This window comes from Arvicanthis niloticus, chromosome 15, assembly GCF_011762505.2.
Source record: "Arvicanthis niloticus isolate mArvNil1 chromosome 15, mArvNil1.pat.X, whole genome shotgun sequence".
Lineage (NCBI taxonomy): Eukaryota > Metazoa > Chordata > Mammalia > Rodentia > Muridae > Arvicanthis > Arvicanthis niloticus.
Genome location: NC_047672.1, coordinates 59,108,088 through 59,126,488, shown reverse-complemented (window position 1 = coordinate 59,126,488; position 18,401 = coordinate 59,108,088). Strand labels below are relative to the sequence as shown.

Genomic DNA, 18,401 nt, shown 5'->3' with positions numbered 1-18,401 from the left:
AATGGGGCCTCTCCTGCTCTTTGGGGCACCCACTTTCCCTGTAAATTAAAACCAATCACCCCACCCCAGGAAGCCTACTAAACCCGAGGCATCGCGCGGGACACTCCCCAACCTTTCAGGGTCGAGGCCAACACTGAGCACACCGCACCGCACCGGGTGGACTGGGTCGGTCCGGAGCCCAGCGCGGCGTCCGTCTGTCCGTCCGTCTGTCCCTCTGCCCGCGGGCTGCAGTCCCGGAACGCGCGGGAGGAGCGCGACCGCGGCGAGCGGAGCGCGGCCGGCCGGGAGAGGGCGCCGCCCGGGCGCGGCGGGTCCGGGAGGGCGGCGGAGGCCTCGGAGTCGGAGCCGGAGCGCGGCGCGGGGTCGCGGCAGGGTCCCGGGCTCTAGGCCTCCGGCGAGGGCGGTCGCGGGGCTCCGTGCAGCGCCGCCCCTCCGGTTGGGGAACTTGTCCCGCGCGCCTCGCCAGCAGCCGCCTGCGCCTCCACGGCCGCTCTGCCTCAGTCTCTGGCCGCGGCCGCGCGGCTCTCGCTTACAAAGGAGGGAAAATGCGGCGGGCGGCGGCGCAGCGCGGGGGCCCCCGGGCGGCGGGGATCGCGGCCGCCCCCGGCACCACGTAAGACGCCCTCGCGCGCCCAGCCTCGGCCCAGGCCCGAGCCCCGCAGCCTTGCGAGCGCTGCGCGTCGCCCGCGGCCCGCGAGGAGGCGGAGGAGCAGGACGAGGCGCCGCCTTCCCCGCGCCGCGCGCCCTCGCCCGCCGTTGTCTGCGCTGCGCTGCGCTGGACCAGTTTCGCGAAGTTGCCCGGGCCCCGCGCCGCCCAGATGTGCGACCTCATTGAACCGCAGCCGGCCGAGAAGATCGGCAAGATGAAGAAGTTGAGGAGAACTTTGTCCGAGAGTTTCAGCCGCATCGGTGAGTGTAGTCCACTGCCCCCCGTGTCCTGTGGGCGATCCCCGGGCTCGCTCCCTCGGTCCCCGCGCCTCCTCCGTGCTCAGGGCACCAACCAGGCAGCTGCCACCTCGGGGCGAGCTGCGGACCATGGATGGAGGAGGACGTCGCTGAGGACTCCGGGCTAGGGCTGGGACCAGCTGGAGGGCCACTCCTCTCCCCCAGGATCTGGGCTTCATTCGTGGACTGTCTTAAAGCCTCCAGTTTGAGTTCCTCCTCCCCGCCAATAGTATCTTTGGCGCCCGCAGTGGACTGGAGAGGGGACACCGGGTCCCCACCGCCATCCGGGCTCTGTGGCCACCCGGGTTACTTAAAGCGTGTTGGTTTAAAGTGTTTAGCCAATAATTTAGCTTTGGGAATTGTTGAAACGTTGACATGTGCCTGATGTTGTTTAACGTACTCAACCTAAAGGAAGTGGGACAGATACCTTGGGACCTTTTGTTCCGTACTTGGGTCCTATAAATGGAGATTTGGGTGTTCAGTTTGTAGGTCTCGGAACCTTCCAGCTGCTGTGGTGAAATACGAGCTGTGAAGTTGTGGAGACATTTGCGAATAAGTCTCCTGAACTTGCTCCATTTGCGCAGTCCAGAGGCTATTGTCTTCTTATGAAAAAAAAAAAAATCAACCAACTTAACAGAGAATAAAGAAACAGCAAAAACAAAAAAAGATCAAGGAATGTTTCGGATACTTAATGAATCCATGTTATAGGCTACAGCGAGATAACAGCTGTGTCATGTGGATTGGGTTTGTTAAATCTTGAGTGTTGGTGGCAGAAAGCACCTTGTTAACCTGGAGGCATCGCTGCTACCTAAACTTTGGTCCTTAACTTTCTTTGATACAGGTAACTGTGTAAAGCAAGGGATTCCTATAAACCCCAAACCAACCCATCAGCGTGTCCAAGCATACCTTTTGACCTTTTGTTCACCTGTTATGTTAATGAAAGTTAATTAATTAATCATAAGCTAGTCCCTTAAAATAAAACCCTGATGTGCCAGTGAGTGTCAGCAGTCTGTTTCATAGTTCGTTGTCCATACATGCAAAGTGTCTTCAAGAAAACATGGATAAACATTTAGTCATGCTTATTATTATTGTTATTATTATTGTTGCCAATTCTGTTTTGACAGTTTGCTTTTCCTGAGAGCACTGTAAGTTATGTACAGAAGTCATATTAATCGTGCCTTTATTTATTACATGTATTGAATGTCAACAGGCCCACTTTTCTGAGTTAGGCATGTGAATATGGAGTCCTACATTCAAGTGTAGTTTGAAGCCAAGAGGAGTGTGAGAGTGAGGTGTGGAGTCTGTGCATTATTAACAAGGATGTTGCAGGACAGGACCCAAACACCACCCAGGCGGGTCCTGGAGTCCATTAGGGCCTGCTCTAAAGCACATTAGCTAGATATTTACTAATGCTAATGATGCCGTTGGAGCCCCTCCAGTTTTGTGTTAAATAATTCATTGCAGTTGAGTCTCAGTAAGAAACCAAGGACATTAATATAGAAATCCTGTATGTTTAAATAATTTTAGGGTTTGATGGCCAATCAGTAATATTTGGGTTAACTGCAATGTTGGCAGAAAGATATTAGAGTTAATTGGGTTTCCTAGATTATTGAGATTTAGTGATGTGAAAGCACCTTTTGGAGTCCAGCGCACCTCACAGATGCCTTGTGTGATTTTACATCCATTCTTTATGAGACAGTATAGCTCAGTAAAGAAAGCTGATGATTTCCTTATTGAGAGAGGACTCAGAAGAGCAGATCTTACTGTGGTATATTGAGAAAGAAAATAGTGACATTTTAAAGTGATTTTTTTGTGTGTGTGTGTGTGCACCAAACCCAGGATATTTATTAGAAAGGGCACTACTGAAAAACATACCTTCTCTGCTTTCTTTCACATTTAGAGGCAGTGAACTCAGCTTGATGACTGAAGGGTTTTTTGTTTGTTTGTTTGTTTTTTGGATCAAGAAGCAACGCAGTGAAATTTTTCTATGGGTTCATATAGTTCATAAGCAAGGAATGTGGTCTGTGGTTTTTCTTTTTTGGCACTTGGTGAAATGATGATACAGTGTCTCGTGTGGCATGCAACAAAGACTCAATAAATGTTTGCATTGTGTTGTCATTATTAGGGATCAGATCATACTGACATGATTGTATTATAGGTAGAAAGCAAGAGAAGGAGAAGCGGCTACAGGTTTGTAGTGTAGCATCCTGAAAACATGGTAGGTTTTGGATTTGGACAGTTCTGGGCCTGGTCCTCTGTTTTCCTTGTGTCTTGGGCAACCAGTAATTCACGTAAACTTATGCATCCTCACCTGCATATAGTTGTCTGATTGGGGAGATTAAGTGAGGCAGAATAACAATATCTGATACATCATCTGTCACAGGATGGGGATCAGTACCCGAAGCTTGTGTTAGTCCTTCTGATTTTTGTTTGTCTGCTTTCTTTTTTCATTGAGAGATCAAAGGATAAATGGTTTATTTCCATCAAACAACCCAACATTACCTTGGATTCCATCACCTACTCTAAGAGGGCCTTGGAAATATACATACTGGCTTTATTTTCTTTTTCTTAGCACTCTTCAGATGGAGCTTTGTTATATGGTGAACTGTGCAATATCATTGCTCAGCCATAAGAAACCACTAATCATTTACCTAGAAAATGATGACAGTTCATGCATGCATGTGACCTGTAATCAGTGGTTGTTTTGAGCAGCGATGCTGAGTACAAAAAGTAGGACTGTTTAATTTGTTATACATCATAGACCATGCTGACTTTGTCAACATCAACCCCAAACATAACTGATCTGAGATTGCTACATAAGGTCAAATGGAACACATTGGGTTTCAAGCCACGGGGCTCTGATTTATGACATCTGCCAAGGAGTGACTACAATAGAGCCTTAGCTCTTTTATGAGTGTAATTGAAATTTAAAGTCAAGCATCCATTTCCACAGTGACTTTCTGGTTTCCTGCTCAGTAGCTCAGTGTGGTCACCTATTTAGGACGCTGGTCTTGTCTTATAGCTGGTTCCCTCCCCTTCCCGACTTAAAACTTCTAGGCTAACTCAGGCAAACAGGAACTTATTGGTAGGTAGCTTAAATGTGCCCACCCATTTCTTGTCCCTGTGCCCTTTTGACTTTAGAGGCAGGCTTATGCAGATGGAGACCCTCAAGTGTCTGTGTGATTGAGGCTCTACTGACAGGCCTTCACACCTGGTGGGAGTCTTTCCTAGAGAAAGGAAGTTTACTCTTGATATTTGAGATGAGTCCGAGTATGCCATTTGTTTAAAGGATGTGGTTGGTGAAAAGAGGAAGCTGTGATTAAGGTGAATTCTTGTGGGTTTCTTGCCCTCCGCCTGGGGGAGTGCATTTCTAGATTGTCATCAATGAGCCGTTCTGTGAGGAAAGATAAATATAAAGTGAAGTGTTCAAGTGTACAGTTCAACTAATGTGCCACATTCTTCCCCAAAGCAGCTATAAATGGTTTTAATTTGGTTGGTGGGTATAGCTCAGTGAGGAGCATTTGCCCAGTATGTGTGAGGCCCTGAGCTCTGGGCTAGCAAGGGGGGGAGGGGGAAGGGGAAGCAGAGGTGGTGGGTATTATGGTAATGGGACTTGAGTTTATGGTTCTTACATTAAAAATAGATATAGCTTCCATTTGCCAGGACCTCAGTGTACATTAAAATATGACGTTCTCTCTCTTTGCCACTGAGGTAGGAGTCTTTAATGCCACACATAACCATATGCCTTCTGGTGCTAGATACTGTCCTGGCACCAAGAGTTAGTGCACAATATGGGTGGAACACAGGCTAGTGGGAGGACATTGCCAGGGTAAAGGGGAAGATTTCATAGTGAAGATTAGTAGTGAACTTGCCATTGGAGGACAAGCTCCTTGGTGAGTTACCAGGAAGCCTTTGGGAACTGTGTCTGAGCTGAGGACCAGATAGACTCTCTGATCATATTCAACGACTTAATATCTATCCTTTTGTTAAGTCAGAGTAGCACAATCTGGTTGTTGTCCCAAGACATCCTTGAGGACAATTGTGGTTTCACATTTACATAAATGATTAATGACAATCAGGGAACATAATCAATAACAAGATGTTGTGTGCATGTTTAGGTCAGAGTTTATTCACTAGTGACCTGATAGCTATCTGGCAAGGGCACCTTTAATTGGTTTTTGTTATGGTATCAACTGCTTTTTAGGGCAAGGTGTGCAATATTTAGAAGAAACCATGTCAGATGTCAATCTAACAGTGAAAGGTATCTATTGGGTAATAGGCTTTTTGGTCCTGCAGTATACCGGGCCTGACGGTGTCATCATGCAACAGAGATCATCTGCCTTTCTTTATTGCTTAGCAAATGCACCTAGAATATTTCTCTTTATTCCCCCACTCCTTTTCTGACTAATCTCAGATCCACCCATTAGAGTTAGGATGATGAGAAAATGTCAGAATTGAGAAGGCAATTAAGAATGGGCCGGTGTGAATATTTGCCCCACCCCCCTTTCACTGCTCAGCGTCATTCCACATTTTCAGCCCCCAGTGGGTCAACAGAAAGGTACAGCTCGGCTTAAGAGAGCAGGCCTCTAAAGTTCCAGCTCTTTCGTAATGACAGTAGATAAAATACTTTTAAAAGTTTGTCTTCTGAGTCACAAGCTTTGCAAGACCTGCCCATGGCTGCTCTTCATTTACTCTTGGTGATTGACAGGTAAAGCTGCAATTACACGCTCACATATATGCTACTTTGTATGTGAAGTCAATACTATTCTAATATATATATATATATATATATATATATATATATATATATATATATGTGTGTGTGTGTGTGTGTGTGTGTGTGTGTGTGTGTGTGTGTGTATACATATATATGTGAACAAATATATATAGTATATATATGAATATATAGTAAAGGTGGAGAAATTTGTTTGTATTAATATGTCACCAGTGTTTTATAATGGCCATGCCAGGCCAGCATATTATCTAAAAGACACACCAGTGTTGACGGGGCTTGAGCGTTTCTAGATTAGAAGATAAAATTCTAGTGAAAACGAGTCAGTAGGAAGCAGCCGAGATCTTCTCTGTCCTTCAGGGTTAGCGTAAATTAACTGCTCCGTGTAAGGAGATGCATTCGATAGGCTTGGGGAGCGGTTGCTGAAGCTGGGACAAGGACTGCCTTTGAATTTCCATTCAGGGCGACCTGTTGTGTCATGAAGAATGTAGACAGTCTGTTATGGATCAGTGTCTTAGGGTAAAGGGGGAGACTATAACTGGTAAGTGTTTTAGCTTCTCAGGCAGCCTGCACCCTGTTAGCTCATTACCCCAGCTGCATACTTTTGGACTTTTTAAAAGGAGAAATTTATGATCTGAGGAAGAGAAAAGTTTTTCAAGATTGCTAGAACGCCAGGCATGGTGGCAGAAGCCGGTCAACCCAGCATTTGAGAAGCGGAAGCAGGAGGATTACTGCTAGTTTTAGGCCAGAATGGGTTAAAGAGTAAGACCTTATCTTAAAATACCACACCACACCACACATCTTACCACACCATACCACACCACGCATCTTACCACACCATACCACACCACACATCTTACCACACCATACCACACCACACATCTTACCACACCATACCACACCTTACCACACTATACCACACCACACCACACATCTTACCACACCATATCACACCTTACCACACCACACCACACCACACCACACCACACCACACCACATCACATCACACCACACATCTTACCACACCATACCACACTACACCACACCACACCACACATCTTACCACACCATACCACACCTTACCACACCTTACCACACCACACCACACCACACCACACCACACCACACCACACCACACCACACATCTTACCACACCATACCACACCACACCACACCACACCACACCACACCACACCATACCACATGGCTAGAGTATATAAATTTTTACTCAGGAGTTTCTGCTTAGGCTCCTTAATTTTGTCAGAACTCAATTTCTGGAATAATTTGCTTTTTGTTGCTTTTATCAGAGCAAAACCTTTCAAGCAATAGACACCCACACCTTTCCGTCCATGCTAGGACTATATAAGAACAGGACTGTAAAGGCCTATGCAGGATTTTCTAGATTTGAAATATTTCTGCAACTGGTAGTTTCAGATTAGTTAACATTTATGCCTCTTCCTTACTTTGAAACATTATAAGTAACTGGGATTTAGTGACCAGACAGTTGACAACTACAAGTAACATTCTTTTATTTTTCTTTAGATTGAGATAAAATTCCATTTTTAAGGTTAAATGTATTTAAGATAAATCTGAGGTTTTTGTTAGTTCCTATGAAACATTTTGAATGTGTTTTTCCCCCCCTTTGGAAAAATTGACTATGAAATTCATTATGTTAAGTGTTTGAGTTAAGTCTCTTATTCTACACAATGCTTATTTGATAATGCTTGGTCTTTTTATTAACGTGCTTAAAGTTTAGTTAGTACTAAACTATCACTTAGACACTATGTAGAATGTTTGCCATCCTAACAAGTACATACAGGACATAGCAGGTGTTTGAGAGGAAATTCGTTTACCATTACTTTGTGTTCCTTTTCTACTTCAATTGAAACATGTTCTGCTGAAGGAGAAGCCATCCATGCTTTTCTTCCTTGTTTTCCAGAATGCTTCATTTACATATTTATGAAAAGCATTTCACAGAGAAACATGCTGTGCTGTTCTCACTATCATTTGCAGTTTTTGTATTTTGTATCAGCATCCTTATTCAGGTTGGGGTACAGTTTTACTTTCTGAGATGAAAACACTGCAGTGCTCCCCCTTTCTGTTTTCTAGAACTTAGAACCTCAGTGTCTGTGGGATGCTTCCCAGTAACTGTTTTCTTTCCCTTTTTCTTTTCTAGCTCTGAAGAAAGACGACACCACCTTTGATGAGGTAGGCTAAGTTTCTTCTTCCAACACAAAGGCGTATTTATTTACTGTTAAGTAGAGGTGCTGACTTGGTGCTTAGAAACAGAAAACAATAAAAACAAAAACAAACCCCCAAAGTTTAAGAAACAAGTAATAACCCCCCCCCCCCACACACACACAAGAAACGGGAAATAGCATTTGTTTATTTAGTTACCCCTGTTAGCCTCCAATCTCAATAGTCATTTAACTGAGTTTTGTAGCAATCATTAGAAATGTGTCTTTGAATCAATAAACAAAAGACACACGCACGCCTTTGTGTTGTTGCCTTTGCTGACAGCTGTGATTTGGAAACCCACCGTGATGCGCATGTGTCGGGCAAGTCCAGGGCTGTTGGTAAGTTGGACAGGAAGGCTCCTTTCCAGACCTTGATGAATCAGGTGTGATGTGTTGACGTCACAGATTGTCTGCAAGGCTCCCAGAGGAGAAAGTGACTTTTTCTGTTCCAGTTTCTCTATTCTTTGTGGATCAGATGAGTCTCTGTTTAGTTGCTACAAAATAGTGAGGAAAAAAAAAAAAAGCCGAAGTTCATAAGAAACAAAGGATTCTGAGTGCAACTTTAATGTACTTCCCTGAGATTCTGTTACTGTTTTCAGGGTGTTACAGATAGAGTGTTCGGTTGTAACTGATGTGTTTATAAAAAGATAAAGAGATTTAGAATATGTTCTGTGGGTGTGTGGTGAGGTAGAATGCTAACAGTGACCATCTAAAGCCAGTCATGGGTGGATGTTCAGAACCCTCCTTGTGTGCACAGTGTATGAAGTTATATGTAAACAGAAATGTTTCTACACCTTGTGCTTACCCCACAGCCTAATGAATGCATAGAGTAATAGGCTTTAATTTTTTTTTATCGCTCTTAGATTCCATGATAGATGCTACCACCCTCCCGCTGCTGCAGCAGGGAAAGGGCACATGTGCTCCTGGAATGTGCTTGCCCTGTCTCACAGGGAGGGCCCTTCAGGGCAAGCCTGCTGGCTGGGATTTCTGGATGGTGCTAGTGCCATTTGGCTCTCATGGTCTGCTGCTTCATCATAGCACCTGTTCCCACTTTGTGGTCCAAGCTCTGTAAAGCTGTGTCACTGGGCTCCCAAGCAACTTTCTCAGTATCCTCCTAAAGTTATTTCCTCCAGTCCTTTCCCATTCTTAGTAGGTAATACTGGGATTTCCTCCAAACCTGCATTTCTGGAATTTCTACTGTTTCATTATGGAGATAATCTGTTTTCAAGAGAGTATTTGTTTTTCAGGAGAAATCAGAGTGAGAACATTGGACACCTTTTCTTTCGAAAAATCTCCCCTGTAATTATGGAAGTAATTCAGCCCTACATAGAGACTTAAAGAAAGGGAGGAAGATAAAACTCTTCAATTGTGTTATCCAGATATACTCACTGTTGAATATTCCCGCTTTTTTCTCCACGTTTTAAAGCCATAGCCCGTTATTATCCCGCTTGTTTTTCTGTAAGGCATGGTGTGCTGCTCCATGTCTTCATAGGTTTCTCCTAGTCATTGTAAGGAATTAAGAAACAAAGCAAAACAAACAAACAAACAAACAAACAAACAAAAGCCACTTCTTTTCTTATGTGTACACCATTGTGTGTGTGTGTGTGTGTGTGTGTGTGTGTGTTGCTCTATCTCGTAGTTGTAGGTACAGTTGTCTAAACATACACATACAGCTGAGGGCCGGAGTACAGAGCATATAAGGATGTCACAAGCTGCCAACTACTCCTAACCTTACTTCTAAAACCTCTGTGGAATCAGAGGTCTGCAGTCTGCCATTTGAAACAAAATCGTCACCAGCTCACACAGAATTTCCTTTCTTCCATGGGACAGAGATACTTTTAAACAATATTTTAAATCAGAAAGTCAGAGAGTGCCCAAGCTAGAAGAATGGTGGACAGCATCATTTCCTCATCCCAGCATTTCATAGCTGAGCACATTAACATGTCGAGGGCCAGAGTAATTCTCAGCTAGTTAAGGAAAGGGCAGGTTGGGATCTGGGGGAGTGGCTGCAGTTCGGGCCTGCCTGGGGGTAAACGCTAAGGCTTCTACCTGCTGTTGAGCAACTGCTACTCAGTCCACAGGTCTGCAGAGTGGTAGCTCCTTCCTTTTAGGTGACTTGAGTGGATGAGGTAAATCGGTATATAGAGAGACTTCAGACTACTACCTCGAACACGGGAAGTGGCAGAGTTTATATCACCCTCCATGGCTGTCACCAACACTGCTTTCACTGATCCTTCTAATCTAGTTGGAAGAGTTACAAGGATCATGGAAGGATTCAATCAAAAAACAAGGCTATAGAGGAGATTCCATTTCAACTATATGTCTAACATTTCATTTAAGGCTTTGTGTAATGATCTGTGTATTGAGATGGTGAAAATATTATCTAAAATCCACTTTTTTTTTTTTTAATCCTCCACAAGGAGATGCCACATTCACTCTTGTTACCCTTGGCCACAATGCGTGTGGTTAACATTCAGTAATTGTCTGTAAAATATGAGCAACTGTCTGCTTGGGGAGCAGAGAGCGAGGAGCTGAGAGAAGGCAGCATGGCTTCTCATTTGCCACTCCTTAGCTGTTTGGACACATTATTAACGTTGTCAGTCTTGGTTTTCTCATTTATAAGTCAACCAGTTGGACTGCTTTTCAAGAGGCTTTGGACTCCAGCGTAGGACTGTAAGTAGCACGGTTAGCTCACATAAGAGTAAACTCTTACCAGGATCTCAGAGGAGCACTAGATGTGTGCCCTATATAAATGGGAAGTAACAGCTTTTTGAGGATCATTTTCAGATCGTCTTAGTAGAAGTTTTCTTGCATGTGCGCCTTTTTTTCTTTTTGACTATTCCTCAGCTAGTGTTGGAATCTGTTCTCTATAGTCTTGGAATTCACTTGAGACTGGAATCTTGCAGCTTGAGGGCTGGGTCAGTTTCTTAGCTATGCAGCAAGGTGTGGCAGCTCTCTCCTTATCCAATGTATGAGCTTCAGACTCCTTATCACAGGGACCTGCCTGCCGGGAGATGTCTGCACTGGAGTGTGGGTGCTACTCCTGCATTTGCTTGAGGATTTCTTTCAGGTGTTGTAGATGTTTGACTTTGAACAGAGGAGGGAAAAAAAGGTGCATTAGTTATTTACTCTTTGATTGCAGTGCTCTGCTGATTTTTAAAACAGAATGAAATTGTATTCAGGAACTATTGATAGTAGATCGTGTGTGTGTGTGTGTGTGTGTGTCTGCATATGTGTGTATATGTATGTGTCTGTCTGTTCATGTGTATGTGTCTGTGTGTCTGCATATGTGTGTATATGTATGTGTCTGTCTGTTCATGTGTATGTGTGTGTGTCTGTGTGTCTGCATATGTGTGTATATGTATGTGTCTGTCTGTTCATGTGTATGTGTCTGTGTGTCTGCATATGTGTGTATGTGTCTGTCTGTTCATGTGTATGTGTGTGTCTGTGTGTCTGCATATGTGTGTATATGTATGTGTCTGTCTGTTCATGTGTATGTGTGTGTCTGTCTGCATATGTGTGTATATGTATGTGTCTGTTCATGTGTATGTGTGTGTGTCTGTGTGTCTGCATATGTGTGTATATGTATGTGTCTGTCTGTTCATGTGTATGTGTGTGTGTCTGTGTGTCTGCATATGTGTGTATATGTATGTGTCTGTCTGTTCATGTGTATGTGTGTGTGTCTGTGTGTCTGCATATGTGTGTATATGTATGTGTCTGTCTGTTCATGTGTATGTGTGTGTGTCTGTGTGTCTGCATATGTGTGTATATGTATGTGTCTGTTCATGTGTATGTGTGTGTGTCTGTGTGTCTGCATATGTGTGTATATGTATGTGTCTGTCTGTTCATGTGTATGTGTGTGTGTCTGTGTGTCTGCATATGTGTGTATATGTATGTGTCTGTCTGTTCATGTGTATGTGTGTGTGTCTGTGTGTCTGCATATGTGTGTATATGTATGTGTCTGTCTGTTCATGTGTATGTGTGTGTGTCTGTGTGTCTGCATATGTGTGTATATGTATGTGTCTGTCTGTTCATGTGTATGTGTGTGTGTCTGTATGTCTGCATATGTGTGTATATGTATGTGTCTGTCTGTTCATGTGTATGTGTGTGTGTCTGTGTGTCTGCATATGTGTGTATATGTATGTGTCTGTCTGTTCATGTGTATGTGTGTGTGTCTGTGTGTCTGCATATGTGTGTATATGTATGTGTCTGTCTGTTCATGTGTATGTGTGTGTGTCTGTCTGTCTGCATATGTGTGTATATGTATGTGTCTGTCTGTTCATGTGTATGTGTGTGTGTGTGTCTGTCTGCATATGTGTGTATATGTATGTGTCTGTCTGTTCATATGTATGTATGTGTGTGTGTGTGTCTGTCTGCATATGTGTGTATATGTATGTGTCTGTCTGTTCATGTATATGTGTGTGTGTGTTTGTGTGTCTCTCTGTGTGTGTTTACAAGTGACCAGTTTGAAGTTAAGTATTGAAGCCTTCAGATATTTACAGTGATAGGTAGTAATGTTGCTGAAGCCCCTCATGGTTGGAGACAGGAAATTTTAAGGACCATTGGTAGCCCTTCATTCATTGTGCATTTACTGGGACCATGACTTAAATGATAGCCACTTTATGATCTGTGGATTGAATCTATAAGGTTTGGATGGACTAATCAGTTTTAGGATTTCCAAAAAATGTTCTTACCAGGTTCAAACTTACCTCCACATCCAACTGAAGTTTGGATAGGTAAATGCAGGGGAGCAAACCAACTAGATAGAAGGTAAGAAACCTGGTTTCTTCCGAAATTGTTCTCACTGGGCGTGGTGGTAACACTGTGATGACCTCTCCCCTCAGTGCCTGAGATTCTGTAGAACTTCCCGAATGTCTCTGTGGCCACATTCTTCCTTAAGTAGTAAACCTACACTGTGCCTTTATGCTGAATATCAGTTTTTTTATGGTTTCTTTTGAATAGATACGATGCCTGATGTACCAACGATGAGAAAATATAGTTATCCACCAGTGTAAAACTACCACATATAAAGTCTTGCGAATGTTAGAGACAAAGGTTCCAGTAAATGAGAATGCATCCACATAGAAAAGATTGAAAACCTGATGTTTCAGTAACCCACGGGTTGCCATTGATTAAATGAGAACTTAAATTGTATAGTCTATTTTGTGCTTTAAAAAAAAAAAAAAAAAAGCCCAGACAAGGAACAAAATGTTGACAATCCTTGGCTTTTTGGTGATAAGTATAAAACCTTTAGTGTTTGAAATAAATCTTTGAAATGTCAAGGGTTTCAGTTGAATGTAGTATGCAAATCTAGGTAATTCAGCACTTATTTTTATGGTGTTTTAAGCCTCCTTTTAAAAAAAAGCTTCTTGACATGTTTGCTGTTGTCATAGTTGCAACTCCCAAGGAGCACCCAGGACTTGTTTTGGTATTTTCTACCTATTTAACTCTTGAAATCTTAGAGAAATATAAACAATGTATACATAAAATGTCTTCATTAAAAAAAACTTACTTGTGAGAACTCAGGAGTATATTTTAGAAGCCAACTTACATTATATATTTACTTGCAGATAGATGGGGACAGTGTACCCCTGTTTACCTTCCAGTCTAGATCATGGCCCCTGGTACTCATATGATGATGTAACACTGGAGACAGGAAAATGCATCAGTGATTGATGTTATCAGGACACCAGGCCAGGGACAGGGATGTTCCTGGATCCTGTTTTCCAGTCACCGTGACTGTGTCTCTCATTGGTATCTGTGGGTATATACATGGTCTCCAGCAGTCACTTCTGGAGCTCCAGCCCACCTCCCCCCATCCAAAAGGGAAGTGGTCCAGTCTTCCCTTTTCATCTTCTGTTTTCTGTTGTTACCCCATGTGTTTGCTCCCCATCCACTGCCCTGGCCCTGTACGTGGCTCTTCTTTCTTCTTAGTCTGGGCATCTCTCTCTCCCGCCAGTGCCCTCAGTGGTGTGCTCCTTGGCACATCGTATGTTAGCTCCATCAGCCTGGATTTTGACCTGTCATCCTATCTTCTCACCTAGTCGCTGCCAGGATCTGCTTGAGGAAATCTCTCTGCTAATAAATATATCAGTTCCCGAGGTTGCTGCTACCTCCAGCAACTGAAGAGCCTTTTATCTCTGTGGCTGTCACTGGCCAGAGTGCTGCTCAACTGTGGCTCCTTGTCTCTAGTAGAAGGCTTCCTCACTCCATATTCCTCTCCTAGGATTGTCTGAGTGGTGGGTTTCAACAACACATTTCTGGAAATAAGAATGCTGACAGAGTTAGTTTGTTCTACAAGCTGAGAGAGGACCTCTCCCCAGTTCCCTCTCCTTGGCTTGTAGATGTTGGCTTGCTTCTTCCTGTTTCTTTATGTCATCTTTCTTCAATATGTGTGTATCCCTTTCCCTCCTTCCCTCTTTCCCTCCTTCTGTCCTTTCCTCCTTCCCTCTCCCTCCCTCCCCACCTCCCTCCCTCCCTCCCTCCCTTCTTCCTTCTTTTCCCCCTCTCTCCCTCTTTCCACAGGGATATTCTATGTAGCCAAGACTATCCCTGGATTCAGGATCCTCCGACCTCTTCATAGCAAGTGCTAAGATTATTTTTCCCCTTTTTAATCAGAGCATCTTTCAGATAGAACTAGGAACTCTCCATACTCCTGCAAACCCCCCCCCCCCGTTAATTTAATTATATTTGCAACGACTCTTTTTCCTCCTTCCTAAATAAGATCACTTCTGGGAGTATCACAGTTAAAGCGTAGAGATGTGAGTTTTCGTGGACACCGATCAACCACCACATCCTTTCCTTTCTAAAATCGCCCAGTCTCAGTAGCTTTCCACTCCCATCCTACACAGGCACCTTGCACTCTAGGCTTCCCCCTAACTCCAGAGAGCTGTTTCTTTTTTTCCTGTTCTAGCCATGTCCTCTTTCCTTTCCCCGACCCCCCCCCCCTCAGTTTCCCACTCTCCTCCTCCAGAACTGATTCCTTTCTATATTTCCGGCGACCCCCTTTTTCTAGTACGTTTGCCAAGGCTCTGAGGATGCTCGGCCGCCCTCATGTTTTCTTCTGTAACGGCGGCCTTCTGCCCTCTGAGATCATGTCTCATGCTCTCATTGAGTGTCTCGTCTGTCCCTTGCTTTTGGCTACCCTCTTATTATAGTCACACCAGAGTGTTTGGCTCAGCCTCCTATTCCAAACTCTGCACTGAAGTATCCATGTGCCCATTTAGGTGTTTCTGCCCTTGTGTCTACAGTCATCCCGGTCTTGGTGCACACAGAATATTAATAATTCTTGAGTTGCCCAAACCTACACTTTCTCTTGTCTTTAACTTAGAAAATGGCTTTTCCAGCTATGTAAATTTCTAGGGTATAACCAATTGTCTTCCTAAATTCTCCAGCACCCAATGCGAGCACTGGCGGGGTCTTCTCCTTATGTCCCCTTGGTTCCCACCACTACTATGGACACACAATTTCGACTTCTCTTTCCTGGCCTTGGTTGTCTTCTGTCTGGCTATCCTCCCTATGGCTTGCTTCCAGTTCCAACCTGATGAGATCTCCAATACAGATTACACTCTTCCATACTTCTGCCTTTAAAGGTCTTTTTCAACCGTAAGTCCGTCTTCCTGGTTTGACTTTCAAGGCTTTTCGCAGTCTATTGCATCTCTGCATTGCTGTGCCTGGCGGACATTTATTCGCCATTCTGATGCCCTCATTACCATTGCCTCTGCTCCCTGTCAGTTCGGTGCTCTGTCACTGTCACCTGCTTTATCTCAGCTCCTCTTTGGTCTCATGACTTCATTGCTCCCTTACTCCTCCCTTGCTCAAATGTCTTTTAAGTCACTATCCTTCCCTCCTTAAAGACTCATGCATCTAGAGCTTACGGATGTCTGTCTGTGTCAGTCTCTGGTCATGAGCTCCACTTGACTCTCCGTTTAGTCAGACTCAGAGAGGTAAATATTGAGTTGTTTAGTAGGCGGCCTCTCATGGAATCTTCCAGTCTCATTCCATCTTATAGTAATACTCTGCATTTTCTTGTTTGCTTTGCAGTGTGGTCATTCTGCCTACCTTAAGTGCTTTGGATCACAGTGTGCTGGTTGGTTTTATGTCAACTTGACACAAGCTAGGCTCGCTGGAGAGGAGACAGCTCCCACTGAGAAAGTGCCTCTGTAAGATTGGACTATAGACAAACCTATAGGGGATTTTCTTAATTAGTGATTATTGTGGGAGGGCCCAGCCCATTGTAGGTGTCATTCCTGGGACACTGATCTTGGGTTCAGTAAGAAAGCAGGCTGAGCAAATCATGAGGAGCAAGGCAGTAAGCAAGACTCCCTCATGGCCTCTGCATCAGCTCCTACCTCCAGTTGCTGCCCTTAGTGTTCTTGCCCTGAGTTTCTTCAGTGACAAGCAGTGATGTAGAATCATAAGCCAAATCAACCCCTTTCTCTACAAGTTGCTTTGGTCTTGGAGTTGTATCACAGCCATAGTAACGCTGACTAAGACACAAAGGGACCTCTACATTCTTGTTAATTATAGCAGAGGCCATTGTCTGTCTTCCAAGCCCATGATCTTGCTCAAGTTGAAAAAGAGCCTCAAGTCTCCTCAGTTCCCCTGTTGGAACTTTAGTTTAAATTTTGCACGTCTAAAACTTGTCATTTTTTTTTGCGATTTCTATTCTAAAAATGTTCGATCAGATTTGCCATCTCCCTAATTATGGTAGACATAATTACCATAATTATGTCTCATCTTGGCTAGTGGCTGGAATGTCCGGTAGTGCTGTAAGAGGCAGAGAAGAAGTACATGTCACAGAATGCAAAATGTATGACACTTGGGGGAATTAGTCACCTTCATTTTGACAAGACAAGAGAGCTAATAGAAACCAAAAGCCCAAGGGTTATCCTGTTTCTACCTTGAACATCACTGTTCTGTCAGCAGGGTCAGCAGGCTGCAGCTGTCTGTGTCCTGTGAGGGGCGAGTGCTCCCCCCAACCCCCAACACTAATAAGGAATTATGTGTGTGTGTGCGCGCGCGTGTGAATTCATTTGTGGAAAGCTGACCTTTGTATTTTCTGTATTGTATAAGTACTTACATTTTTTCTCAACACGTCAAGTCTGAGGTACTGAGGTTGCTTGACCTTGGCTGAGGTCCTGTCTTACACAAACCAGGATGACTGGAATTGACCAATCAAGGCTGAGGTGTCTGTTTTCTGACGTCTTGGATCTGTGGTCTACTATTGATTTCTAAAACTGTAGCAAATGTGTCTTTTCTTATTCTTGATCTTGTAAGTTCATAAAGGTAAAATTACAAACCATTTGAAGCATTGGTGGCTCTGTTTTACAAACTTATTTTCTTAAGACTGTGCCAGCATTTTTCAATTTCTTAAAAGAGAATTTTCAACATTTTTGTCAATAGTCAAAGCGATACATTCCCTTTGTAACTCTGTTTTATTTGTTTATTTTAATTTTAACATATCATTCTCATTATTCTTTCAAGTTATTGTTTGGTTTTAGCATTGTGTTTTCTCCTAATATTAGTTTTGTTAACTACTTCTTTTAAAATATATATGCCTGGAAGTCTTCTTAAAACTTTTCCTTTATGATGTGAAACCATGACAGTAATATTTATTACATGGCAATTTTAAAATAAAAAGATGTTTTCTTATATATTTTATTGTTTAAAATTTATTTTTTATTTTATGAGCATAAATGTTTGCCTACACTTTATACATGTACATCACATGTGTGCCTGGTTTGCAGAGAGGCCAGAAAAGGAAGTTGGCTCCTCTCGAACTGGAGTTGTAGACAGTTGTGAGAAGCCATATGGGTGCTGGGAATCAAACCCAAGTCCACTGGAAGAGCAGCTGGTGCATCTAGCTGCTGAGCCATCTCTTCAGCCCTTCATATATTTTAAAATATCTATTCCAAATTATACAATATTAAATATATATATATGAAAATTCATATTTGTCTTCTCAATGATAAAAATACTTTTTCCTTGGTTTAGTTTTGAGATAAGGTCTTGATGTGTAGTCCTGGATAGCATAATATTTACTGTGCAGCTCAGGATGTCGTTGGATCCATAGCCATCTTCCTGCCTCGGCCTCCTGAGTGCCGAGTTTGACGGCACCCCCATCACATGTAGCTTAGCAACATATAAACAGGACCTGTAGGTGCTGAGAGAGACAGAGAACTCGGGGAGCGTTGGAATGTTCAGCTCTATGCCCTTATTTGTTCCTCTTCAGTCCTAGGACATCCACATGTGAACTGTCTATATGGCCTAATGTTTGGAAGGTATTTTCAAAGTCAGAGTTTAAGAATTATAATCCCCGACTACTAGATCTCAAATGTGTTACACAACTCTGTGTTTCAATCAGTTTGAATGCTGAGTGTGCAACTAATTTTCTTTCAAAAATTTAGCAGGTTGATGCCAACCTTTCGGTGTATTTTAATGGCTCTCTGGGAAGGGAAAGAAAGGGACAGAGCTGTCATTAGATA

General features: G+C 43.4%; 1 protein-coding gene across 1 annotated transcript in view; it reads left to right on the top strand.

The window, feature by feature from the left end:
* The first annotated feature begins 633 nt into the window (after window positions 1-633).
* The window catches only part of Cdk14 (cyclin dependent kinase 14), a 532,454-nt gene continuing 514,686 nt past the window's right edge, over window positions 634-18,401 (top strand). Inside the window, exons 1-2 of the mRNA XM_034518915.2 lie at window positions 634-909; window positions 7,854-7,885. Coding sequence (XP_034374806.1) covers window positions 819-909; window positions 7,854-7,885 — 123 coding nt within the window. The 5' untranslated portion in view covers window positions 634-818. The remainder of the gene's footprint in view (window positions 910-7,853; window positions 7,886-18,401) is intronic.